General features: G+C 37.0%; 1 protein-coding gene and 1 long non-coding RNA gene across 9 annotated transcripts in view; one reads left to right on the top strand and one right to left on the bottom strand.

Annotated features, from left to right (window-relative positions):
• The window catches only part of LOC106506482 (uncharacterized), a 235,238-nt gene that overhangs the window by 173,722 nt on the left and 33,907 nt on the right, over nt 1-27,609 (top strand). For 7 of the 8 annotated variants that reach the window (XR_014831293.1, XR_014831292.1, XR_014831289.1 and 4 more), the window contains one exon: nt 18,586-18,705. The exons of the other annotated variant lie outside the window; for it this stretch is intronic. This is a non-coding gene — a long non-coding RNA (uncharacterized LOC106506482). The remainder of the gene's footprint in view (nt 1-18,585; nt 18,706-27,609) is intronic. 8 annotated transcript variants of the gene reach the window in all.
• Nucleotides 1,117-8,595, bottom strand: LOC146395537 (uncharacterized). Its single transcript, XM_085002001.1, has 3 exons — nt 8,472-8,595; nt 3,365-4,623; nt 1,117-3,174 (listed from the first exon to the last, which is right to left on the bottom strand). Exons 1-2 carry the CDS (start codon nt 8,593-8,595, stop codon nt 3,953-3,955), a joined length of 795 nt encoding a protein of 264 aa, XP_084858127.1. The 3' UTR covers nt 1,117-3,174; nt 3,365-3,952.

Raw genomic sequence — 27,609 nt, 5'->3', positions numbered from 1 at the left:
GATAGTAACATCCTCTCCTTGGATGGATCCCTTAATCATTAAATAGTGTCCTTCTTTGTCTTTCTTTATGTCTTTTGTTTTAAAGTCTATTTTGTCTGATATGAGCGTTGCAACTCCTGCTTTTCTGTCATGTCTATTGGCATGAAATACTTTTCCCCAGCCTTTCACTTTCAATCTATATGTATCTTTTGTCCTAAGGTGAGTTTCTTGTAGGCAGCATATTGAAGGTTTTTGCCGTTTTATCCACTCAGCCATTCTGTGTCTTTTGATTGGGGCATTCAGTCCATTGACATTTAAGGTGATAATTGATAGATGATTATTTATTGCCATTTGATCCTCGTGTTCCAGTTGATTCTATGGTTCTCCATTCTTCTTTTTTTTTTTTTTTTTTTTGGTTGGATGGTCTCCTGTTATTATCTGCTTGAGTGTATTTTTTTTTTTTCATTTTTTGCAAATGCAATATTTGGTTTTGGCTTGTGGTTGCCCTGTTTTTTAAGTATGCTAACCCCTTCCCATAATTGTGTGTTTTAGCCTGATGGTCCTGTAAGTTCAAACACTTCATTATTATATTAAAATTAAGAAGAGAGACATACATACAAACAAAAAGGATTATTTACCTCCTAACATCCCTTGCCCACATTTTATGGTTTTGATGACTCTTTTATTTTTTTCTTTTTAATTTTATTTTGTTTGAAGCATGTTCATGATTAAATCTGTATGCTGGCTTATTTGAGTGACTGCTCTCTGATTGTATCTTCCTCAGTCCTAGTTCTTCCTCTTCTTCTTCTTCTTCTTTTTTTTTTTTTCTTTTCTTTTTTCTTCCCTTTCCTTCCTTTCTTTTTGGTTTAGAGAAGCCCTTTCAATATTTCCTTTAACCTGGGTTTTGTGTTGCTGTATTCTTTAAGTTTTTGTTTGTTGGGAAAAATTTTTATTTCCCCTTCTATTTTAAATGATATTCTTGCTGGATAGAGTATTCTAGGTTGCATATTTTTTCCTTTGAGCACTTTAAATATCTCTTGCCATTCCCTCCTGGCCTGTAGTGTTTCTGTAGAGAAATCAGCTGATATTCTTATGGGGGTTCCCTTGTAGGTAACATTCTGTTTTTCTCTTGCTGCCTTGAGGATCCTCTCTTTATCACTAACTTTTGCCATTTTTATTATGATGTGTCTTGGTGTGGGTCTGTTGGGGTTCAGTTTGTTTGGGGCCCTCTGTGCTTCTTGTATCTTGAATCCAGTATCCTTTAGATTTGGGAAGTTTCCAGCGATAATTTCTTCAAATATATTTTCCATTCCTTTATCTTTTTCTACTCCTTCTGGAATTCCTATTATGCGTAAATTGGCCCGTTTTATATTATCCCATAGGTCTCTTATATTGCTTTCCAGTTTTTTGATTCGGTTTTCTGTCTGTTGACCAGATTGAGTGATTTCCATTATTCTATCTTCCATATCACTGATTCGTTCTTCTGCATTATTCATTCTGGTTTTTACTGCCCCTAGTTCAGTTTGCATCTCTGCAAATGAATGTTCTAGTTTTTCTTGGCTCCTCCTTATATTTTCTAGCTCCTTTCTGAGGGTATCTGCATTGCTGTTCATATCTTCTCTTAATTCCTTCAGTATTTTCACTATTTCTCTTTTGAACTCCAGGTCTGTCAGACTGCAGAGATCAGTTTCATTGTTGACTGTTTTAGGTGAGTTCTCCTGTTGGTTTGACTGGGGGTGGTTTCTCAGCTTCTTCATCTTGCTTGTTGTCTTCTTTCTCCTGAGGGAGTTGTACTCTCCGTTATCGGGTAGTGTTTGCCTTGTCACTGCCCTGGAATATTTCCTGAGGGCTGTCGTTGTTGGTCAATCTTTTTTTGAGGCAGTGTGGCTTTTCTGGAGTGTTGATGGGACTAACAGTGTTTCTTTGAAGCAAAGGAGGACTTCCTGAGGGCAGACAGGACTGGGAGGTCCACCCCACGATGGTAGCAGATTTCACTTGGTTCTCAGCACCCCCTGGGGTCTTGGGCGGGTAGCAGGGCCCTTGGAGACTCAAGAGGTTCCTCCCCAGGACAGCCCGACTCAGAAAGACCGTCTGAGATCTTTTCCCGATTCCGCCAGGCTTGTTGCAGCTTTTCTGGGCTGCAGGGGGTCCTGCCTGGAGCTGGCAGTCCTATGCAGCTGGTCCACTAGGTCTCAGCACCCCTTGGGGTCTTGGGCGGGTAGCAGGGCCTTTGGAGACTCAAGAGGCTCCTCCCCAGAACAGCCCGACTCAGAAAGACCGTCTGAGATCTTTTCCCAAGTCGGCCAGGCTTGTTGCAGCTTTTCTGGGCTGCAGGGGGTCCTGCCTGGAGCTGGCAGTCCTATGCAGCTGGTCCACTAGGTCTCAGCACCCCCTGGGGTCTTGGGCGGGTAGCAGGGCCCTTGGAGACTCAAGAGGCTCCTCCCCAGGACAGCCTGACTCAGAAAGACCGTCTGAGATCTTTTCCCAAGTCGGCCAGGCTTGTTGCAGCTTTTCTGGGCTGCAGGGGGTCCTGCCTGGAGCTGGCAGTCCTATGCAGCTGGTCCACTAGGTCTCAGCACCCCTTGGGGTCTTGGGCGGGTAGCAGGGCCCTTGGAGGCTCAAGAGGCTCCTCCCCAGGGCAGCCCGATTCAGAAAGACCGTTTGAGATCTTTTCCCGATTCGGCCAGGCTTGTTGCAGCTTTTCTGGGCTGCAGGGGGTCCTGCCTGGAGCTGGCAGTCCTATGCAGCTGGTCCACTAGGTCTCAGCACCCCCTGGGGTCTTGGGCGGGTAGCAGGGCCCTTGGAGGCTCAAGAGGCTCCTCCCCAGGACAGCCCGACTCAGAAAGACCGCCTGAGATCTTTTCCAGATTCGGCCAGGCTTGTTGCAGCTTTTCTGGGCTGCAAGGGGTCCTGCCTGGAGCTGGCAGTCCTATGCAGCTGGTCCACTAGGTCTCAGCACCCCCTGGGGTCTTGGGCGGGTAGCAGGGCCCTTGGAGACTCAAGAGGCTCCTCCCCAGGACAGCCCGACTCAGAAAGACCGTCTGAGATCTTTTCCCGATTCGGCCAGGCTTGTTGCAGCTTTTCTGGGCCGCAGGGGGTCCTGCCTGGAGCTGGCAGTCCTATGCAGCTGGTCCACTAGGTCTCAGCACCCCTTGGGGTCTTGGGCGGGTAGCAGGGCCCTTGGAGACTCAAGAGGCTCCTCCCCAGGACAGCCCGACTCAGAAAGACCGTCTGAGATCTTTTCCCAATTCGGCCAGGCTTGTTGCAGCTTTTCTGGGCTGCAGGGGGTCCTGCCTGGAGCTGGCAGTCCTATGCAGCTGGTCCACTAGGTCTTAGCACCCCCTGGGGTCTTGGGCGTGTAGCAAGGCCCTTGGAGACTCAAGAGGCTCCTCCCCGGGGGAGCCCGTCTCAGAAAAACCGTCGGAGAATTAGGTCGATCTATTCACGGCCTGGCTAGGCTTGTTCTAGCTTTTCTGGGCTGCAGGCCTTTTCTAGGGGGCTGGTGGTGTTTGGTGCTGCTCTGTGGAAGTGTAGCCCCTCCAAAGGGCAAGCAGGCCTGTGCAGGGAGAGCCCCTGCGGTGGTAGGCTTCAGGCAATTGTTGAGGCCAGCCCTCCTGGATGGCAGGCAGCCCCAGGTTCGGCGAGAGCGTAGGGGGTGGCGGGGGTGGGGGGAGGGAATGCACTGGGAAGCACAGCTTTCTGCTAGCTAGCGGGCCTGTAAGCTTGTTGTGGCGTGGGGGGTATTCTATGGGGACCCACCCCTTCTTCTCTCCCCTCCCCAGCACGGGCGCAGACCAGGCTCTTCTCCCAGGTTCCCTCTGAGGCGGCTTTCCACTTCCCCGCCCCTAGAGTATTGCTCCCTTCCTCTGCGACAGCTTTGTTTTCTAGTCTCCCAGGCAGTCTCTGCCCCGTCAAATGGTTTAGAGACCTCCCAAGCAGTTTCCGCTCTTCCCCGCCCCCCCTAGCCCGGGGACTAATCTCTGGAGCCGAGGTCTCGGTGCCCAGCCCCCCCCCCCCCCAGGCGTCCCCCGGCCCTTTCTTGGGGACTAACCTTCGGAGGCGAGGTCTCGGTGCCCAGCCCCAACCCAGGCGTCCCCCGGCCCCCTCTCGGGGACCAACCTTCAGAGCTGAGGTCTCGGTGCCCAGCCCCCACCCAGGCGTCCCCCGGCCCTTTCCCGGGGACTAACCTCTGGAGCCGAGGATTCGGTGCCCAGCCCCCACCCAGGCGTCTCAATTTTTGGTGACTGTGCCCGTAGTTCAGATGGTCCGTTGGGTTCTTGATCGTTTTTCCGTACTCCGACTTACTGCTACACTCTTCTCTGCATCTGGAGATTCCTCCGGTTCGTTTGATCTTTCCCCCGGTAGGAGACTTTCCAGGGTGCGGGATCCCTTTCTCCTCCGCAGTTCCCTTTCGGGAGCGCCCGTCCCGCTCGGATTCACCTTCTCTCACTCTCCTCTTTTCTCCCGTTCTGCCCAATAATGTCACGAACTTCTTGCCGTTATTGGAGTTTAGGTTCCTCTGCCAGCGATTGGTTGTTGTTCTGTGCGAGTCATTTCTTCTGTAGATGTGCTTTTTTTGTTGTGTTTGTGGGAGAGGGCGAGCGTGTCCCCCTACTCCTCCGCCATCTTGTCCTCTCCTGGCTACTAATATTTTTGATGGCAGAAACTAGGCCCATGCATTAATGTATCTGCCTACTTGAACAGTCAGAATGACTGAGAACCCACTTGGGTTAAGCCTCATTCTAAGTTCTTTGAGTGGATTATCCTTTTAGTCACTACAGGAGGCCTATGGTATAAGTATCATTAACTTTGCTGAAATTTAGCAAAGCACGTTACTCCCAAGGTCACATGGGAAAGCAGGAGGACTGGGATTCTGACTGGAGTCCAGGCCCCTGATCCCCACCCTGCCATGCCCTTAATTAGTCCATTTCCCTGGAGACCATTAGAATCAGAACATTCAGATATTTTACTTTCCTATTTATTTACTAATAAATTTTTTACATTATCATTTGGTCATCAGAATCAAATCAAATAAAATTAACACTTGAAATAAATAAAGACTTGAAATAAATAAAACAAAGACTTGAAAGACTTATCAGCATTAGAACCAAAAATTGAATTAACCAAATTCAATGTGATGAGCAAGTATAAGGACCTTTTGGTCACCAAGACTTCAGCTTTCATATCATTTTCCCTTTGTTGGCAATAACAGTGTAAAACGTTGGTACAAAGTCCTCCTTTTGGAGATCAGCAATTATAGGTCAATGAACCTGGCTAAATGACTCTCTAACTCCTTGTGAAGTGATTAAACCTGTTCTATAGTATGATTATAAGAAACAGGTAACACATGTTATTAAAAATACATCATGCTTTATAAATATTAGCTATAAAATATGATTAATAGTACCTTATTCTCAGGGTAAGGATTAAATGAGATGATTTGTGTAAAGGACTTTGCCTGGTGTCTGGGAATGAATTCAGAGCTCAAAAAGGTGCTGTCATAATTCTTGTACTTTCTATGAGCCATAGCTCACTTTCTTTCAGTCCTGCCTTCAACTGCCCTGACTAGATAAACATAGCCATTATATACATTTATTCAAATGTATTTACTTTTAGTAAATGCCTCACAAAGTTTGCATAGAGACTGAGTAGCCTGATTTAAGTAGATGAGCATTTTAGAAAAGTTTATGAAATAAAAACTTTGGTTAAAAACAAAGAAACAACCCCCCCCCATTCCATAGACTTGTACTGTTGTTACCTAAAGGAAATGCCGATAATTAGAATAACTTTTGTTTTTTTTTTTAAATATGGTCTTGGAAAAGTATATTAGGATGAAGATAATGTTGGCTAAAGTTAGACAAAGAAAAAAAGAAAAGTTAGGATGTCTTTTCCCTGGTAACTATCAAAACAGCATAAATCACTGATATTTAAAAAAATTGTGTTGGAGTATAGTTGACTTAGAATGTTGTGTTAGCTTTAGGTGAACAGCAAAGTGAATCAGTTAAACATATACACATATTCACTCTTTTTCAGATTCTTTTCCCATATAGGCCCTCACAGTACTGAGTAGATTTCCCTGTGCTGTATAGTAGGTCCTTGTTACTTAGCAATTTTGTATAGAGTAGTGTGTATATGCCCCTCCCAATCTTCCAATTTATCCCTCACCCCAGAGTTTTTCCTTTGGTACCCATAAGTCTGATTTTGAAATCTTTGAGTCTGTTTCTCTTATATTTTTCAAAACACCCATGAACTTTCATGAGTGTTCATTATATATAGCCCCTTTTGTTTTATTGTAGGTTTTTTTTTTCAGCTTTTTTAAGGTATATTGACAAACAAAAACAGTATATGTTTAGGTTATATCAAGAGATTTTTTAAGGTGTTCAATGTGATGATTTAATACACATTATGAAATGATTATCACAATCAAGCTAATGAACACATCCATTACCTCACATAGTTACACATATTTGTGTGTGTGTGTGTTGAAAACACTTCCAGATCTACTCTCAGAAAATTTCATCTATACAATACTGTATTACTAACTATAATCACCGTAGTATTTATTAGATCCTCAGAACTTATTCATCTTAGAAAGATATAGTTTCTTATAGTGACATGATTCTTTCTTACATGCTTTTGTTTTCTTGGGTTTTCTTTCGTTTTTGGGGTTTTCTTGGGTTTTTTTTTTTTTTTTTTGCAAACATTTCTATAACTGTAAACCATACACATTTAAAAGACTGTCAGACAAAGATTTATAATATCATAGTGCTTTACTCATGCAGGTTATACACATTATTGGAGAAAGTTAAATTTTCCCAAGTGGCATTATATTTCACCTTAGTTTTAAGATGAGCTAAGTTAATTCTAAAAATATCTCTCTTTTTTAGATTTAATATTTATCAGGGTAATATACATGTGATCAGAAAATACAACATTATTAATGCCTACTGTTTTAACCTCTAAGTATATAATAATTTCTATTTCAATAATGAAACTATGAATGCACATGTAATATTTAGATAGGTATATTTTATTCAATCAATTCATAAAGATCTTATATTTTAATGAAAATTCAGAATGGAAAACTTTTAGAACAAAAAAATACAATTATGGAATGTATAAACTTTCACAGTGTCTGAGGACAGATGATTTATTATGAAGATAATACATCTTCATTATTCACCAGTTTTCTAAGCAGTATTAAAACATTTCAGAAATGTGACTATATTCTGTTTTTGTTTGTTTGTTTGTTTGTCTTTTCCCTGTGGAGTGTAGCAGCTTGATGTAAGATATCAGTTTCCACACCAGGGATTGAACCCGGGCCACACCACATGGCTGAAAGTGCTAAGTCCTAGCCCTAGGGAATTCCCTCTACTTGCTTTTATTTAAGACAATAAGAAACAAAAATAACATGGCCATCACTGGGAAGAGTGAGGAAAAGACCATTTCTAAGCATTGACACTCATCTGTCATAAGTCTGGTAAGTTAGAAGCAGTCACTGTAAATTTGGCCACACTGGAAATTATATCCTGCTGGACCCAGAAATTCATGTGAGTGCAACTTACTATAGCACAAGTGCTATTACAATATTAAAATGGAAAGTCGACTACCTTTTTGCTACCCAAGGCTTTCATAAGTTCTTAAATCTTTGAACAGAGTGACCATTTTAACCCCCTTAAGGAAACTAGAAGTGCTAGTCACTCATGGCTAAAGATCTCCTCCCCACCCTCAGCCTTCCTGTCCTGCTAATCCCTTGAGCCCTTGAGCTTTACTGGAGAGAAACCTAGCATCCCCCGACACTGTGGTGAGGTGGCAGGTTTTGGATTCTGGTGCAGAATGTTACAGGAAAATATTCTGCTTTCACTTTGCCACCGACACCAAACAAGTTCTAGTCCAAACTTGGCATCTGTTCAGATAAAAGACATATAATGCTGTTCAATCTGACAAATGTAACCCTTATTCCACATTCTCTTTATGAAGGAAATATTTCACCCCTCCTAAGAAATGATTTAGAAAGTTAAAAATTGATCCTTTGCTCCTCGGTTAAATGTTGGTGTAAAATAGCCAACACATTGGCTATTTTGATGACACATTGCAGATAACTAAAATGTATACTTGAAAACCTCAAAAATCTAATTTTTGAGTTAAAGTTATGTTTTAGAATCTTTATAGATTCAATTCACTAATATTTTAACAGTGGCATAATTTGCCCAAATAAACTTCACATAACTGGAAATGGATGTGATGGCCTTTACCCCATCCTGAGTGGAATTTATTTGTTAAAATTCAGTCATGCAGATCATTTTGAACAACTAGCTATTATATCCTAAGGGGCTATATTATGCTGCAGTCTTAGACAAGCCCCCAAATCGAAATTGCTTAACATGGTGGAAGGTGATTTCTTATTCACATAAAATCGGCTATCAGACTAGGTGACTATCCTGAGCATCTCTTTGCCCATGCTGAGGGCTCCTCCCTCTGTCTTTCCCCACCTTCCTCTTCCCAGACACCCAGGTGTAGTGGACCACCCTGAATACGTTGCGTCCTTAGTTGACGAATCAGGAAGTCAGCTGATGGCTTTGCCTTTCCTCTTCCACGCTTTGGCCTTGAATTCATAAGTCACTTCCACCTACAGCTAATTACCTAGATCTAGTCTTGTGACTTTGTTTAACTACCAGTGGTTTGAGGAATGCCAGTCAAGGGAGGAGACCTGAATAGTATTAAAGAGGTAGTATTAGTAGTTCCTGTCGTGGCTCAGTGGTAGCGAAGCCAACTGGTATCCATGAGGTTGTGTGTTCAATCCCTGGCCCTGCTCAGCTGGTTAAGAATCCAGCATTGTTGTGAGCTGAGGTGTAGATTGCAGACGCAGCTCAGAACCCACATTGCTGTGGCTGTGGTTTAGGCCAGCAGCTGCAGCTCCGATTGGACCCTTGGCCTGGGAACTTCCATATACCTCTGGTGTGGCCCTAAAACAACAAAAATAAATAAATAAATAATAAAGTAGATAGTATTAAATGGTACCATGGATGAGAGAGGCATCCTCAAAGAGGGTGCAAAAGATGCTATCCTCCCAAGATCAAGAGCCACTCAGGAAGTGGGATGGACAGTAAGTTTGGGGCTGGTGGATGAAAACTGTTACATTTAGAACGGATAAGTAGTGAGGTCCTACTGTACAGCACAGGGAACTATATGCAATCTCTTGGGATAGAACATGATGGAAAGATAGTATTAGAAAAATTATATATATATATATATATATGTAATACACACACACACACACACACACACACACTGGGCCATATTTTATATATATATATGACTGGGCCACTATGCTGTACAGCAGAAATTGACACAACACTCTAAATTAACTATACTCTAATAAAATAAAATATTTTAAAAAAGAAAGAGAATTACACTGAAAGATGGCAGCAATCTCTAGGAACCTAAATGGTATGAAACCCACATTTGTGTCTAGCTATATTTTTTAGTCCCCAGCCCGACATCTTAGCTGCCTGCATGTGCAAAAACCTACAGCTTGCCTGCCTTGGCAGACAGAAAGCCATGCAAATTCTCAGGGCATAAAATAAGACAAACAAGAAGGAAATTACTGTTCCTTGTGGTCTCTTAGAGTGGAAAAGCAATTGAGATAGAGGATTAATAAACTGACTACTCAGGTAAAGGAGGATAGAGGGGAGTAGGAGGAGTCATGTCAGTTTTTGTTTTGGGCACTTTTTGTGTCTAATTTTTCATTAGTCTTTTGCATTGATTCTTTCAATGAATCTAATTGGTAATCTTGAAGCCCTTTGAAGGCGTCTGCATACGAGTCAAAGTAGGTGTCCCATTCCATTTGTTTGATTGGGAACCCTTACCTTTAGCCTATCAGGCACTGGGGATGAGAGAATGGATTTGCAGCACCCATTAAAACCCCACAGAGGCAGTTGTCACCATTTGACCCATCTGGTAGCAGTCTGGAAATCCTCATTTTCTGGGATTGTCTTTATTTGACCAGAGTCCACTCAGTAAGAAACAATGTGCCCAGGGAATTCGGTGAAAATAATCAGTGACAATTGTTAGAATCTCTGCTGCCTGAGGCAGTGATACCACTCCAGTCAATCAGCAAAATGGCCAAACTTAAAAGGAAAATCTGGGGAATATAGAGTACAGAGGGGCTCTAAAAAGCTTGATGTATTTCTGGGAACCTAGAAGATCAGGGCTATGCACATGTTCAAGAAAAACTAGATAAATAAGAGTTCCTGCTGTGGTGCAGTGGGTTAATGATCTGGCATTATCTTTGCAGTGGTTCAGGTCACTGATGAGGCTCGGGTTCCATCCCTGGGCTAGGAACTTCCATTTGCCTTGGGTGCAGCCAAAAACAAACAAACAAAAAAAGAGAAAAACTGGATAAAGCCCTTATCTCTCACCAGTTCTATTGAATAGTATCAGAGGTTCTAACCAGAACAATTAGGCAAGAAAATGAAATAGACCATCAAGATTGGAAAATAAGAAAGTAAAGCCATCTCTGTTGCATTACTTTGTTGTTGAAATAACTTTCTAGGCCCAAGATACCAAAGCCTGCCTGCTCTGCCTGCTGCCCCTGTATCACTAGTTCAGAATTCCTCTGCTTCACCCTCTCTAGGAAATAAACTTTCAAACTTTGAGTAGAGACAATCTCATAGCTGCATGGGATTGAAAATCTGAGATTTTGCCTGCTCTTTAAATAGATTTGCAACCAATGCTCCTTTATAAGCCTTTCCTTCAGCTGCACCCTTCTGCCAGTTCCTGAGTTTCTGCGGAGTTCTGGAATACAAAGTGTTACCTCTTCCTTGCCTAGGTATCAGATCTTTTAAATATTATCACAAACCATTTATAAACTTTTTCAAATTTGACTGTTTTTTTGTTGATGTCTTCTTTTGTTGTCTCTTAAGAATTTATGTCTAAAAAAAATACCCATCGCTATCTTTTTAATGGCATTTAACAATTAGATTTACTTTCTGAGGGATTTTCCAGTTGTGCTCAAGCTATAATTCGCCTTTTTAAAAAATGGCAGTCACTTTTAAAATTATCTGCAAACACTGCCTTTTCTCTGAATGCTTTCTTTCCCATGTGGTTTATTCTTTTTCGTACATTATCCCTTTACATCTCTTTGAGGATATCAGTTAAAAATATTTTTAATTGTTTCCTTCTTCCATTAAATATATTTCTTCTGGTGTTGATGTGTTTTTTGTTGTTGTTGTCGTTCATTTACTTTATTGTTTTTTTTCTCAGATGTGATTTGTAAATTTATTGTCTTTTTTCTTTTCCCTTTTAAAAGATTCTTTCCTTTTCATTTTTTTTTCTTATTTTAATTTTAAAAGAAAATAATGCAGGAAGGGTTTGTTAATTAAGTAGCAGTTAGGAGATCTGTTTACCTAAAATACCATTCTGCCTAAGAGGAGCTAGAATCTATGATCTGGATGGTTTCTGTTGATAAAGCAGAGGCAGGCTAATTCAAAATAAGGAGGGCTTCACTCTGGAGTTAGAGTACGTAAGAGTTTCCCACCTCTAATTGGAGAGGTCTTTCCTTTTTTTCCTCAGGGTTGTACATTGTACATCGTTGTACATTGTAGAAATCTAAAGTTGTCTTAGGCTCTACTCTGCCTCTCTCATCAGCCACATACCCAAAGAGACCCCTGCTTCCTATTTCCCAATAAGAATAAATACTGCAGTCAATTTACTTGTTAGCAGAAGTGGAAGAGTATCTAACCTAGCTCTTCTCTAAACACTTCTCTAATTAGCCACCATCACTGATGCCTGACAACCAATTATTTGCACCATGCATGCCACCCTAAGATGATATTTTTTAGGTCAGTCCGGGGGAGAGCCTACTTAGGGGGAAGTCTTCCACCAAGTTTGGCCCCTAAATGTTGTTTCCTTTCTTCTCTGTTACTTTGAAATATAAGTGGAGTAACTTTCCATCATTCAGAAATATGTAAAATTTTCTGATCTGATTTTAAAAGTAATTTTATTGTCATTTTGGTAAAATATTGGGAGGCAAGTGTAGCAAACTTATATCCCCAACTTTGTTATGAACATGTTATAAATGAGGAATTATTACCTCTTTGTTTATTTTGCAAATACTACTCACTCTTGAGATTGCAACTCAAATGATATTTCTGTGAAGTGTTCCCTCTCCAAGTTGAATTTTGGTTTTATCTCTGTTGTTGCAAAACTTGCTTTACATTCTGTTAAATCTCTTGCCACTTGGCCTCGTGTTTTATCTTTACTTGTCCTTATTGCTTACTCACTTGAGAATTTTAGAAGGTAGAGAGTATGCTGTATTTATTTCTAAATACTCAGTGCTTAATACCACAGCTAGCGTAATACCTATGAAATGAGTCCACGACAAAAGTGTATTCAAAATCCCAGACCTTAAACTTCTGCTTTATATAGTCAAAGCCCATATAAATAAATTCTTTTGTCTCTAGAGATTCTGTGTACCCTGTGAAAGCTTAGTCAGCATATGGATATCTGTAAAGCTATTTATTTAATAATTCTAGCAGAGTGCAGTGTCTGCGTGTGTGTGTATGCTTTTACTTTTAAAATATATCTGCGATGTGTAAAGTTAAACATTTAATTGAACAATGTAAATGCAATATTATTGGCTCACAGCAATCAAAGTTTTGAAGGACACTTCAGCAAAGTTAGAGTAAAGCATTTTAATACAAGATTTTCACAATGTAGAAAATCACTCAGAACCTTTTCCTTATTTATGTATCTCTTTTTTAGGCTTTGAATCTATTTTATGCTTGTTTACTAATGTTTTTATCATAGATATGTAATTCAAATTCTAAAGATGACTAAATTTATGATAAATTAAGTACACTTCTATTTCTACGCTCAAAAATATTAATATCAACTCTACAGGTGAACACACATGTTTTCTAAACTGTGTAATTTACTCAGTTTGAAAGCTTCTTGCAAAAAAAAAAAAAACAGAAAGTTTTTATGTTCTTACATATAAAGAATTTATAACAAACTCGTTCCATTTTTAAATTATATCAAATCACTCTCCTCAGTCCCTTATTTGATAGTACATTTAAAATGGAATGACTTTAGTTAAATGAATCACATAACTTATGGTTAGGTTAGTGAAGAAAATTAAAAACTTTATTTACGAAAGTTGAATACATCATATAAATAGTTTTGGTGTTACAAACAACTTTCAAAGGTATGCATGCATCCAAATTCTCCGAAGCTCTTAATAGACTTTCTGAGAGTTTCTAAATTATACACGATTTGATGTACATTTGAGTGGCCCTCCAAATCCCAGAGTTGTAGATAATTGAAATATGTCTGCTGAATGGTAGATTTTGTACCAATCATCTTCCTATCAATTCTGAGAACCTGTCCTGGACAAAAACTATGATGAAAATCAGGGCTTGAACATATAATCTGAAAGGAAAGTTGATGCTGTGCTCAGAGCCCAAGTTAAAATCCAATGAATCCTTCCATATCGAGTGTATAGGAGAAGACTGGTTAATATTATAAGGCAGGTCCTGGCAATGAGATAATATTTCCTGCACATTTTCCCATAGAGGTTTTGTTTTTTGTTTGGGGGCTTATCCTACTTCTCTTCATTCATTTATCATCCCATCTACAAATAAATCTGAAATCTCAGCTTGGCACTTTTGTCATCTCAAATGCATTTGCTAAACTCTTAGTATATGTAGGAACAAACTAACTATCTTGGCTCTTCAACTTTCACACTCAGTGATCATCTGCTTTATTTCTAAGCAAACCCAGGAGAGCTAGGACTGCATAGAATGTGTCCTTGTTGCTAAGTGACTGCTGTTCCACCCACATTTTTCTGGTGGAAAAATGTTATCTCAATTATAGTAAATTAGTGAATGTGGATATCCAATGGCTGTCAATTCCAAAGAAGAATGGAGAAGTTAGCAGAAATATTCTCTCCTCTACATTTGCAGGATGAATCATTTGGTATATTTGTAGTGATTGTTTGGATTCTAGTTTTTAGTTTGAGTAATATTAGAAGAGATCTACAGAACAAAAAACTATTAGGGAATGTTATTTAAAAATGAATAAAAGTTCTTTCTTAATCTTGAGTTGCTTCAAATTCACAGTCACACATTGGTAGTTTTGTTTCTAAATTCACTTCCTATCAAAATGCTACTCAGCTTTCAAGTCCCATCTTAGACATCATCTTTGCGTCACCTTCTTGTAACCTCAAGGTAGCTAATTAGTCCCTCTAGAGTGCTATCAGAGAATTACAAATAAATCTCCACTATAGAATTTGCCCAGGAAAGCTGAGAAAATTTTGAAGAATACAAAAGCTTGAGTTCCTATACCTCACACCACCCCGCCAGACATCAAAAACTATTATAAAGTTGTACTGATTAAGACAGTGAGGTATTATTGTTCCAAGGCTAGATGAGTAGATGATTGGAAAAATTATGGAGTGTAGAAACACACCCACAAAATCAGGCATCTAGTTTATTCCACAGGTGACACTGCAGGGCAGAGGAGAAAAATGGTATTTTCAAGAAATGGTATTTGACGAATTGAATACCCATACAAAATAAATGAAACTTGACCTTAAACTATATTCAAAATTCAATCCAGATATAAATAAAAAATTTTAAATAAAGCTTTTAAAACATAAAATATCTTTATGACCTTGGGGATAGACAAATATTTATTAAATAAGATTCCAAGATAGCTAACCATAAAGGATGTTATGAAAAATTGGACTATCATGATATTAAGAATTTATTTATAATTTATCATCACAAGATACCATTAAAGGAGTAAAAAAGCTGTCTACCAAGTTGAAGAGTATAGCTAAAGTATACATCCGATGGAAGACTGACATTCGCAAAATATAAGGAACTCCTAAAAATCAGTAAGGCTAAGACCAGAGAAGAAAGTAGAAAAAAACATGGGCAAAGGACTTGAACAGGTACTTATAAAAGGGGCTGACCAAATGACTCATTTTCATGTTAAAAAGTGCTCAACTTCATTAACCACATGGAAAATGCAAATTAAAACCTCAATTAAGATGCCACTGTATACCAGAGTACCTAAAATGAAAATGATCAATAATAGCAAGTATTGTTGAGCTGAAGTTAGTGGAACTTCCATAAACTATTGGTGGGATTGTAAACTGATACAATCACTTTGGAAAAGGATTTGGCAATATTTACTAAAGTTAAATATGTGTGAACTTTATGATCTGATAAATCTCTATATATTTATATATATATATATATATAATTTTCATCAAAAGGGACAAAGTGTTCATAATCTTACAATTCGTTATGACACCAAGCACGAAATAACACAAGTTTTTGTATACGGTAAAATGTATAAATAAACTATGGTATATTCGTTTAATGAAATACTTTACATCAGTTAAGAATGACAATTACAACTACATGCTAGGACATGATGAATCTTAAAAATGAAATGTTAAAAAGTCAGACACATCTTCACCTAAATAAAGTTTAAAATGAGGAGAAATCAACCTTGGGAATGAAAAGTCAGAATAGGGGTCACTCTTGAAGGTACAGTGAGTGAAAGGAAACATAAGAAGTACATCCAATGTTGGTAATGGTCCATTTTGTGTTCCCAGTGCTGGTTATGTTAGTATATTCACTCTGTAAAAATTAATCAAGCTATACATTGTTTTACATTTTTAATACATATTTTATATTTAATTTCAAAAAATTCCTTAAAAATATCTGCTATTAAACATAATACTTCAATCTCCAGATCAGGCTTCATGAATTGTCTTTATGTATCTAAGATCTGATACAGTATATAATACATAGAAAATTCTCAATAAATATTTATTTAATTTAGAATAAATGTGTTATTGATTACTCAATCAGTGTCATTACATAAATTCAAGTCAGTTAGAAGACAGTAGTTTTGCAACCCATGATGAATAAATGGTTCAGACCACCTCATAACTTTACAGAGTTGGACATCGTTATTAAAGTCCCCATTCTCAGAAATTCTGAGTCAAAGACGTCTTCAGCCAGTCTTTAGGTAGATAAAAATCTGCCTACAAATCTTCAGGTCAGTTAAACTACAGAGAAATTTGGCTGTGTGCACAGGATAATAGATGTAATGAAGAACACATTCTTTTTTCCTTTTTTTATCTTCACTCTTGTTTTCTACCAAGGATGCTAATGTAGGAAGGTATGAGGCTTAAAGTTTAGAGCTCTGGCTATCACTGTGAGCATGAGCAGACCACTGTGATGCTGATCTACTGAGAAGGAAAGAGTAGAAAGATAGAAGGCACCTAGATCATTGTAACATCACTGAGCTGTTGCACCATCTTGTATCACCAGACCTCTTGCTACTTACAATAATTGTGTCATTTTTGTTTAAGCTACTATTTCTTGACCAATTACTATATGCTAGACATTAGACTAAATAGTATCTTGATTAATCCTAATAACAACCACATCATACACTCAATGAAAAGTGACTGATTAGTTAATATTTGATGATTAGGACAATTTTCCCTCAGAATAAAATAATTTTATGAAGACATGCTATTCCATAAGGAAGCAGTTTTTAACATAAAGAAATCAAAAATAAGATAATTATTTCAGGAAGTATTTTTCAGCAATTATATTAAACATAATTCACATGAAGTAGCTGATAACTCAAAGTAATTGGTCTTTTTGATACCAGTAGTTAATAGTGGGTTCTTTGCTGCCATCATACCTCCAATTATGTTATTGACACTTTAAGCCAATCAAGAAACAGTTTCAATCCTAACTGTAAATTTCCATCTATACCTCTCTCTACATGTTCCTTCAAGTAAATATTCCATTTCCCCTACTGAGCAAACCACAATGAAAAGAACAAAAATAAAAATTAATTTTAAAACAAAGCAACACACACATGCACACACACACTCTCATGTGGGCACGTACACACACCATATTAGAAATAGACAATAAAAGAAAATTGGGGTTTTTCCTTATGTTCTTGTTTTTGTCAATTTTTACTTGTTTAACGATTATACAATATTTCCTGAAATCACCAGATTTAGTCTGTGGGATCTTATGAGACTGCATGGTCATTCATTGATAGTAGTAAATTTAAATAGAAATCATTAAGTACAAAAAAGTAATAAATAAGAGTGTGGTCAATTTTCATGTTCCCAGGACTTTTCTACAGGGTTTAATGCAGTATGAAATTTGCTCCTGCCACAGTAGAATTGCCAGTGCCTCACTAGAAAGCAACATATATGCATAACTAAAGACATTTATTTAATAAAGTAATTTGGAATTTTCATTAGATTCTGGCTTCTGTGGGAACAAATGTATGCAGTGAGGTCACTCTGTCTAGACAAAGTCTATTTAATTTTCTTACCCCAAATCAAACAAATTACTTATCTATAGATCTAGTCTTACTCTACAATATCCAATATGGTTAGTTGCACCTGGGTGTTTTGACTCCTATAACAAGACCACACAATTTAGCTTCATTTATACCTCATTTCCAGGATGGCCTTTTAGCCCGAAGCTTATATGGAAATTTTACTTACTTCTAATAATGTAATCTTTGTCAATCAGTTGATAATTTTTGTCATCTGTGTTGAAATATCTTGTCACATTTGAATAATAATAACTGAATTGAAATGTATCCAATTTTAAAATAAAATGTGAATTTGAACAGTGATACATATTTATAATTACAAAATATTAAATCAGATAACAATTATTTTGGTTTAAGCATCTAAATATCATAGAATAATTGTAAGTTTTCAAAAATACCTAAGAGGAAAAGAAACCTACTAATGATAAGATACCACGTTACATAGATATTTTATTGATTATAATTTATTTACATAAAATAAACTCATATACTAAAACATACTAATCCCTGCTAACATCTGAAATTGTTATCCTAGCTTTTGATGTGTTACATTGTAGCCAAGAGTTTTCAAATTTTCTCTTTACCTGAAATGATTATGGCAAGGCTTTTGTCCACATATGAAACAGCTACAAGTAATTTGTACATGTAGTGGAAGAATTTAATTTTGGCAATAAGGTTGTCTAAAACTCCACTTTTTTTATGTGCTAAAAACCAAGTTTTTCTCAAGCAAACAATAGTTCTTTATCACCAAGATTTTGGCCACATTTGTCTTTTCCCAAGTCCACCTAATTGTTTCTCTTGTTGTTTTGAATTTCATGAGTTGGTGGTATATCCTAGTATTCTGGAAATTAGGTTCTTCATACCTAGGATTATTACATACTATAATTTTGTCATATTTTCAAGGTGCATCCCTCCAAAGGAGCTCCTGCTTCCAAGGAACATAACCCAATTTCAATATTATGACTTTTGATACACATTGTACTTAATGTTTTTTCGGTCCATCTTAGCAAAAGCATATGAATATATTTAACTTTGTTGATTTTGTTTGGTTTGATTTGGTGTCAGATGTAATTTACAGTATGATTGAGGTTTAGTATTTGGGATCATACATTTTTGTTGCTAGTTTTTCTGGTGGAAGATGGGAAGGGTGATGAACAGTAGGATCACGCCTGAGCTTTGTCTGAACTTATCTAATTTTTAAAATCTCTACAGGCTTACCAACATTTGAGTACTACCTTTGAATGACAGCAGTTTGATCAGAAGATTTCCATGTTAGGAGTTCCCGTCGAGGCTCAGTGGAAATGAAACTGACTAGCATCCATGAGGACGCAGGTTTGATCCCTGACCTTGCTCAGTGGGTTAAGGATCTGGCATTGCCGTGAGCTGTGGTGTAGGCTGCAGACATGGCTTGGATCCCGAGTTGCTGTGGCTGTGGCGTAGGCTGGCAGCTACAGCTCTGATTCAACCCCTAGTCTAGAAACCTCCATATTCTGTGAATGTGGCCCTAAAAAGACAAAAAACAAAACCAAAAAACCCCCCAGCACCAGAAGATTTCCATGTTATTACAAAATGGGTATAAATATGTTAGAAACTGAGATACACTCAGTGCTTCCTCTTAATTATACTAGACTAAAAACTTTTCTAGTGTTTTTCATAATTAAATTACTGATGTTTTTATTATTCACTAAAACATTCACACTTAAATTATTATAATTATTTATAAGGCTATATAAATTCAAAATATTAATTATAAGATTACTATTTTAGTTTGTGGGGTTGTCACTTAATTGGAATTTGTTGTATTCAAAACAATTATACTTTTATTCGGTATGCTTTTAAATAATCCTCTGCTAAATAACATCTTTTTGCATCCATAAAATTAAAATAAATCTCCAATTTTTTTTAATAACAGGGCATTTGATAATTGAGTCCCAGGTCTTTGTTTCCTAAGCAACGTGGCAGTGGTAGGAAACAGACAATAGTAAAATGCATACTCAAATTGATATCATTCACTTGTTTATTCCAAAAGAGGGCAGCAAAAGTCTGTTTTATATAAATCCTCTCCTGTGTGCTGCTGTCTTCTGGTCAGTGGTTGCTTTTGAGTAATTCATTTATATTTTAAAGCCAGATATTTCTTTCCTCTTCTTAAAATATTATATGAAAATAAATACTTGATAAATTAAAAGCAAGTTTATTGTGAAAAATATTTAGGAGGAAATTTTAAAAACATGATTTTACTTGAAGGAGATAATTGAAAGTGTGAAAAGGAGAGGAAATTTCTTGAATGCTATGGTTTTCTTTGTCTCTCTTATCGAATTTAATTAAAACCAGAATAAAACGTGTTTCTCTTTCACTTATTTTATGTTCCTTTCATTATAATATGTAATCACTGAAAAAAAATTATTCAATTTTACATAAAGGATTAACATGCTTCTACTATAAACTGTGGACTTTTAAGAGAGTAATACAATTTTTAATAAAATTTTCACACTAAAAATGAAGAAAACCTTTTGACTGAGATAGCACATATGATTTTAGGCAAACTTTGTTTAGATGCATTAAGTAACTGGCCTAATAATTATAATTTGATGTATACCTCTGTGTGTTTATCTTCATTTTGGTGTTTGGTTTTGTTGGGTTTTTTTGTTTTTGTTTTTGTTTTTTTGGTGAGTTCCTCCTTAAAGGAAAATTCAGTCCTAACCTGGCATCGACAGAGGAAGCATCTACATAATTTTGCCCTTCATATTTTTTCTTACACATATTTTTTGATTCGAATTCCTATTCTTTAGCCATTTAAAAAATTGTCCTTTCATCTTATTATAGAGCAGTTAATTTTAAAAATATCGAGCATGTGATTAGATAGCTTTCAATGAATCTTGAGTTTGAAACTAATGACAAATAAGAGGAGAGCTACGAAATATCTGAAAATGTCAGTTATCCTTGACTTTCTAAGAAGTAACATGAATTTGACAGTCACCGACTAGTACTTTCAAGAGGCAGAGAAGGAAATAAAGAGGGAAAAGGGGGCATACAGGAAGCTTACTCTCTTCCTAACATTATGTATCCTGTGCAGCTGTCCATGGTCATATGAATGAAATGACACATTTCCCATACATTAACTCTATTACTGACTCAGTTTTTTATTTGAGACCTTCACAAATTTTTAGAACCATCTTATCTTTCGTTAATCACTATGCCCTTAGCTAAAATAGGGCAGTAATACTTGTTAACAAAAGAAGCAATCCATAGACGAAATACTTCATGCACCAAGCATGGCATGGAATGTGATAGCATAGTATCTGGCACACTCTAAACACTCTTCATTAATATTATTGCCGTCTTTATTCCTTTACAACTATCATCTCTTTCCTGGGCATAGACAATCCATTTTTGTAAGATATCCTTCAGAGTGTTTCTTGACAATTGTGTCACACCAGTAGGAGAGAGTGGGTTAGGAATTCTATGAGCTAGCAAGAGCGTTGTACAGCCTGAAGATAGATAACTACAGACAACATTTATTGAGTACATATTATATAACAGGCACTATGCCAAGTATGTCATGGGGATTTTATCACCTAGTCCACAAAAAAAGATAAAGGAGGTTCAGTGGTAGAGTGACTCCTTGTCGTGACAGAAAACACTGATCACTGAAACTTTTAGCTTGGGAAGAATTAGTTCAATGCAAGATAAGGGAGTTGAATGTTCACCCCCAGCTCATCTTTCTAGAGCCTGTCTCCCTGCCTGATTCTCCCACTCCACTTCAGGTACTCAGTGCATTATCTTTTTTTTTTTTTTCTCACTATTTTTAACAAATGTTCTCAGGAAAGGATCAAAGTTTAGTGTTTTAGTCTTCTACTGTAAATTTAAGCTACTCTGTTACTTTTCCCATACTCTGCATTTTAAAACTTACTTAGTATTATGGATTAAAAGTCTTACCATCAAGAAGGGGCATTTGATGTTAATCACTAGATGGGAGATATATTGTGTGGTTTGGGGAATGTGGGGGTAGTAGCAGCAAAGTATTCTTTCTGGATTTTTCAAATCACAGCATAGGCATGATTATCTCTCATGTGATAGATACTTACAGCCCTGCACAGCCAGGTGCTACCCAGACTATAGCACATGCTTTTAACAAATTGTTGAAAGGAGAAGAAATACACGCCAGACATTTTACACATATTGACTAATTTAACCCACAAATAATCCTATGGAAGAAATATTGTTATTTCCATTTTTACAGTTGGGGGAAAACTGAAGCTGAGAGGCATTAGGTAGCTTGCTCAAGAGTGGTGGAGGAGTGTTATGTACCTTGACACTTTGGCTTTAGAGTCTAACGTTCTCAGCCACCTCTTCTTTTTTTAAATCTCTTTCTCTTTTCCAAGGTTGCATCTATCCTTAGTACTCTCAAGTCCTTCTCTCAGCTTGCTCTATAAAGGACATCACTGGATTCCTTGGTTACCACTACTAATTAAGACACATAGATTTGAATTTCTATACCACCCTCCTTCTGTATTTTCAAATGTCTACCATCATATCCCCATGGATCTCCCAAAACTTGTCTACCCCTACAAGTCCCAAACCAAATTTATCTTCCCTGCTAAACCATTTCTTCTCTCATGTTGATTGCCTGAAAGCTTCATCAGCCATCAACCTGTTAAGTATCAAAATTTAGGGTTGTCTGTGGCTTTTAATTACTCCTAATACACCACATCTGTTTAATTACCAAGTCTACCCCTTAAAGTCTTTCTTAAAAACTAAATCTTTATTGAAGTATAACTGACCCTTAAATGTCTTTAAGCCCATCTCCTTTCTCCTCCTCTATTTCTAAAACCTTTATCAAAATCTCCATCCATGTCACCTAGACTATTGCATCACTCTTTTAATTGCTGTCACTGACACTTGTCTTACCTCCATTAATTCTTTTCCATAGTTCTGCCAGCATTGTTATCCTTCTAAAAAAATTATGATCTTGTTTTAAAATAAGAAATCTTCCTCTGTTTTAAAATAAGAAATCAACATCATTCTTTGCTTACAGGATAACTTTCTTCCTTTCATGGCACAAGAGGAAAGCTTTCCACAGAAGCTATCAGGTCCTTAATCAGTATCACCTTCTGTCTCTTCGCCAAGTGTCCTATGCTCCAGCTCATACATATTTATCATTTATCTCAATACAATGCTCTTTCACATCTCTGGGTCCATGCTCATAAGGATTTCTAACTTCGGATTGCCCTTCTCTTCATCTTTCTGGCAATGCTGAAATGACATGCCTTCCTTCCCTAACACCTTCAAGAAAAACTAGTACAGTTTCTTGACATCGAGTTTTCTTTTAATAAAGTAATTTTTATTTTGAGAAATTTTGTGCAAATAAAAATATTCCAATCATATAATAAATTAAGAATCACAGTACTATATTGAACTTTGGAGCCACCAAACAATAAGATTATGACAATTCTTTTGAAGCTACCCAGACGCAGCTCCCCATTGCCTCCATCCTGCCTTCCATTGAAGGTAACCACCATGCTGAATTTAGGATTTATGTTTCTTTTGCATTTCAAAATAATGCAACCAGGTATGCATGTATGTTTAAAAATGAAATGGACACATATTCTTGTTTGAATTTTTTATTAAAATGGCATGATACTCTATGTAGTCTTCTGCCTATAGTTTGTTTCAATGCTATATTTCTAATATTCTTCCTTGGTATTGCCTATGGGCTGAGGATAAATTATTTTCACAATTATGTTATATTCTGTTGTGAGACAATTTTATACTTGTTTATTCTCTTAAAGATGAATGTTTGGGCTTTCTCAATTTTTTAAATATTATGTTGCTCTGAGCACTTTTGAGCATTCTGTGCATAAATCTGGGCAAAAATTGCTTGAGGGCATATGCCTAGGATTGGAATTATTGATCAGTAGAATATATGTCTGTTCCTCTTTAGAAGAAGAAGACATTTTTTTTTTCCCCAAAATGTGTCAATTTGTACTCCCATCAACAGTGGGCATCCCCCCCCCCTTTTTTGTAAAGAATTTCTCTTCTGGTGTTCTCCAATGAGCAGTGAACCATCAAAGGTCAGAGATTGTATCTCCAATACCCAGTTCAGAGTTTAGTACATGGTAGGTGCACAAGAAAAGTTAAATGATTAGATATACAATAGCTTAAGTACCAGTGAAGGTGAAAATCAAGAGAATAAAGATGGGAGGTAAGGGAAAGAGAAGATATTACTTCTTTCTTGCTTTCTTTCTTGCTTTCTTGGTTTTTTGCTTTTTTTTAGGGTGTCACGCATGGCATATGGAGATTCCGAGGCTTGGGGTTGAATCAGAGCTGGAGCCACCGGCCTATGCCACAGACACAGCAACGCCAGAACTGAGCCGCATCTGCAACCTGCAGCACAGTTCACAGTTCCAGCAACGCTGGATCCTTAACCCACTGAGGAAGGCCAGGGATTGAACCCGAAACCTCATGGTTCCTAGTCGAATTTGTTTCCTCTGTGCCACAACGGGAATGCCAAGATATTATTTCTTATTCAGTTTAGGGCATGGCTTTGATTTAACGTCAGATTTCCTTTATTTATTGCACTCATGAAATAGTGGCAAAACTGTTTGGCCAGATCTAAAAATTGGATTTTTTTTCCAGGAGCATTGTTAATATTTACTAATTTACATAGAAAAATTCCTCAATATTGTGAATATTTTTATACCATTTGTTGATATACAATTTTGATTTTAGAAGCTTTTCATATTCATATTATCTTTAGAAAAAAAGATTCTGCTAAGTTTGTGGAAATCTTTCATGTGGAAGTGTGCTTTTAAAATTTTCCTCTTAATCTGTTTCCTGATCATTTTGATAAAAGACCATAAAAAGTATTCAGCACTTATAGAGCTTCACTTTCCACAAGTACACTTATATAATAATGTTAATATAATACTTTTCCTGAACTCCCTGCGAGTTAAAAGAGCACCATAAAGTGGAAATAGACTTTAGGTTTTTGAAGAAACTAAACCATTTGTCCTTTTATGAAGAAAGCATTCCTGAGAATTTCCAGATTTCTAAATGAGAAAGTGAAGAGGTCAGCTCATCTCACCAAGTCTCACGGTGTCTTACAAGATTTTATTTTCTGAAGACACTCAATTCTTTTCATTTTCAGTTGAAATTGCCCCTGATTAATATTTAAATGAATGTAAACATCAGCTTTTACTAAAGCTGATTGTGGAATTGAATACTCCTCACATAGGGAATTTTTAATGTTTGCAGGGGCATTTTTGTCAGCAGTTTTTGTGCTATTTAAAAGATCAGTGTCTAATGGGATTAAGTTGGATAATCAAATAACAAACTGAGATCTGGGTACATGGGTTGATGTCTGTGGAGTACTTCCTTGATGAATATAAATGAAAAGTGTCTCGTGGTTAGGGGTAGAAGTCACCATGTCACTATGCATGGTATTTCTGCTAAGTCAGCACCTTGGCATGAAATTGAAACTCAGATGGAGGGGTGGATTGATAAGAGAAGAAGAAACCTGACAGGGTTTCATACTAGTGCAGTGGAAAATGTCATGTGCTATTTTGAGCAGTAGTGGTTTGGAAGTATCGAAGAAAACCAACTGATGCAGGCAGTCATGGCTAAAATCTGTTTTTAGTTTCTTAATAGCCTGTATCCTGGACCAACTCTTTGACCAATGATTTGCATAGCCTCTTTTCTTCATTTTCCTTCTAGATCTTGTTTATTATTCCATAGACTGGAACAAGAATAAGTGCTGCCCATGTTTACAGTTTTATGCTTTATTTTGCCCCAAGAATTCCTTCTTAGTGTTTATATTTTCTTCACATATGCTCATTTGAATATTCCTAATTTCTTCTTTTTAATAAAAAATATAATTTCGCTTTGAAATTATTTAAATTGAAGCAAAAGTTCACCTACCATCACCTGTATCACATAAATAAATATATTATTTATATAATATTTATGTATATTTATGTGTATATATGCAAAATATATAATTTTATGTAATAGTTGTAGTCATGATGAATTTATGAATGTATTTTTTCACTGAACTTTATTTCGAGCTTATCTTTTCATGTCCTAGTTTTTAATGAAGTCCTAAATATTACATCTAGTAAATTGTTTAATAATGGAATCATTACTTTATTACTAGCCATTTGGTTTTATTCTTCCTTGTTACTTCTTGTTTTTTAACCTCACAGAATCTGAAGACATGATTTTTCATTGGTTTTCATCATATAGACTTGTTTTAGGCAATATGGTGACAAAGATTTTTTTACAAGTATTTCATATCTTCGTAATTTCTCCAGGTCTCCTGCTCTTCCTCCTCACCTGCAGGATCACTAATTAGAAGCTCTTCAGTCTCCCTGCCTTAAAAGAGGCCTATGGCAAATCATTCCTATTTTAAGATTAATCTAATGTGTAAACTATATAGAAAAGTGTAAGGAATGGTTTTCTAATGAATTCTGTATATTGTGCTATCATGTTATCATGTTGGCTAAATTGTTCAAGATCAGATAACCTTTTTTTTTTTTTTTTTTCCAGTCTTTTCAGTGCCACACCCATGGCACATGGAAGTTCCCAGGCTAGAGGTCGAGTAGGAGCTGTAGCTGCTGGCCTCTATAGCCACTGGCCTATGCCACAGCCACAGCAATACAGGATCTGCAAGCTGTATCTGTGACCTACGCCACAGCTCACGGCAACGCCTCACTGTGAGAGGCCAGGAATCAAACCTTCATCCTCATGGATACTAGTTGGGTTCCTTACTGCTGAGCCACAATAGGAACTCCCCAGATGATCTTCTGATGCTCAGAAAATAATCCTATAGAGGCAACCTCATTCTTTGTCTTTCAACTTGATTAGAGCTCAAGTTCCTAAGTCTTCTTATAGGATGTACAAAACTTGACCTTAAAGAATGAGCTGAAACCAATTTATGACTGTTTGACTCTTCTTGTAAGTTCTCCATGTCCTCATTGCACATTTTTTACATGTCACAACAAGATTCTAGTTCAGCTTTATGTAGCATGTAAGTTATGGGAAATATGGAAGGTTATCTTTCTAGGATAAGAAAACTATGCATAGTAAATAAGACTTGATGTATTTCATATTCTGTAGTGGGAACTCATAGATGGTACAATTTTATTGAGGATCAGCTTGTAATGTTTCATAAAGCATTTTGATAGTTTAGGTGATTACTAATTCAATATAAAAATTGCTGCAGGAATGTGTGTGTGTATATATACAGTCCATATACATTTTTACTAGCTGTAATGTTGATTCATGATAAATTTTCATATATTTTGAGTCTTGAAATGAATTCTTCTTAAGTGAAAAAACAAATTGAATCTCTCTTTAGTGTAATACAGTGCTCAAATCCCTATCTAATTCTCTGCTTAATGTCTGCTTTCAAAGCAACTAAATGGATACAAATTATTTCTTAATCAAAATATTATAAAATACTTTGAAAATATTTATATTTTTTCTGGTCATATTTGTTGGCTTTATTTTTTGAAAATATCTATTATGATTTTATTTTATGTATGTAAGTATTTCTAGTGGTTTTCTTTGAAGAAGAAATTTCACAAAAAGTATGTTTGATTTAATATATTTGAGTTAAAGTGGATGTAGAGCTGAAGAGATTTTTCAGAATTAATTATGTTTAATTAAAGGCTCTGTATCCTTTGTCTCATTCTCTCTTTTTTTTTCTTCTCATAACCCCCACCTCTATCATCTTTCCTCTCTTATTTTCTACCTGATGGTCTAGTGAGGCCATGTATATCACAAACTGAGCATCAGGGTGTGAAAAACTTAGAAAAAGAGCAGGAAGAACAAACTTATGTCTCAGGCCTGTATTTTCAGGTAAAATTTCATTAGGAATATTAAGATTGATAATTTAACCTAAGGTGCAGTTTACAAACCCTTTCGCCTACGATATGGCCATGGCATCAATATAAAATTCGATAACAATTAAGGAGAACATATAAATTTTAACCTATTTTTCTTATTTGTTTTAATCCATATAAAATTCTACCATGATTCTGATCAGTGCTAAAAAACTGGAACAGAGAAAGAAAGGAACATGATGGATTTGAGGAATTAAATATTGTTACAAATTCATTCTTGCCACAGGTGAGTCCAGAGTTTTGCCCCTCGAATCTGAGCTGTGCCTGTGGTTACTCTGGTTAATAAGTATGGAAGAGGTGATATTGTACTGGTTCTGATTCTACACTTTAGAAA

This window comes from Sus scrofa, chromosome 16 (genome assembly GCF_054392235.1).
Source record: "Sus scrofa isolate SSC_HxYL_T2T_F1_AM1 chromosome 16, Sscrofa_HxYL_maternal_Yorkshire_Landrace_v2.0, whole genome shotgun sequence".
Taxonomy (NCBI): domain Eukaryota; kingdom Metazoa; phylum Chordata; class Mammalia; order Artiodactyla; family Suidae; genus Sus; species Sus scrofa.
Note: the sequence above shows the minus strand (reverse complement) of the source record. Positions and strands in the feature narration are given on the sequence as shown.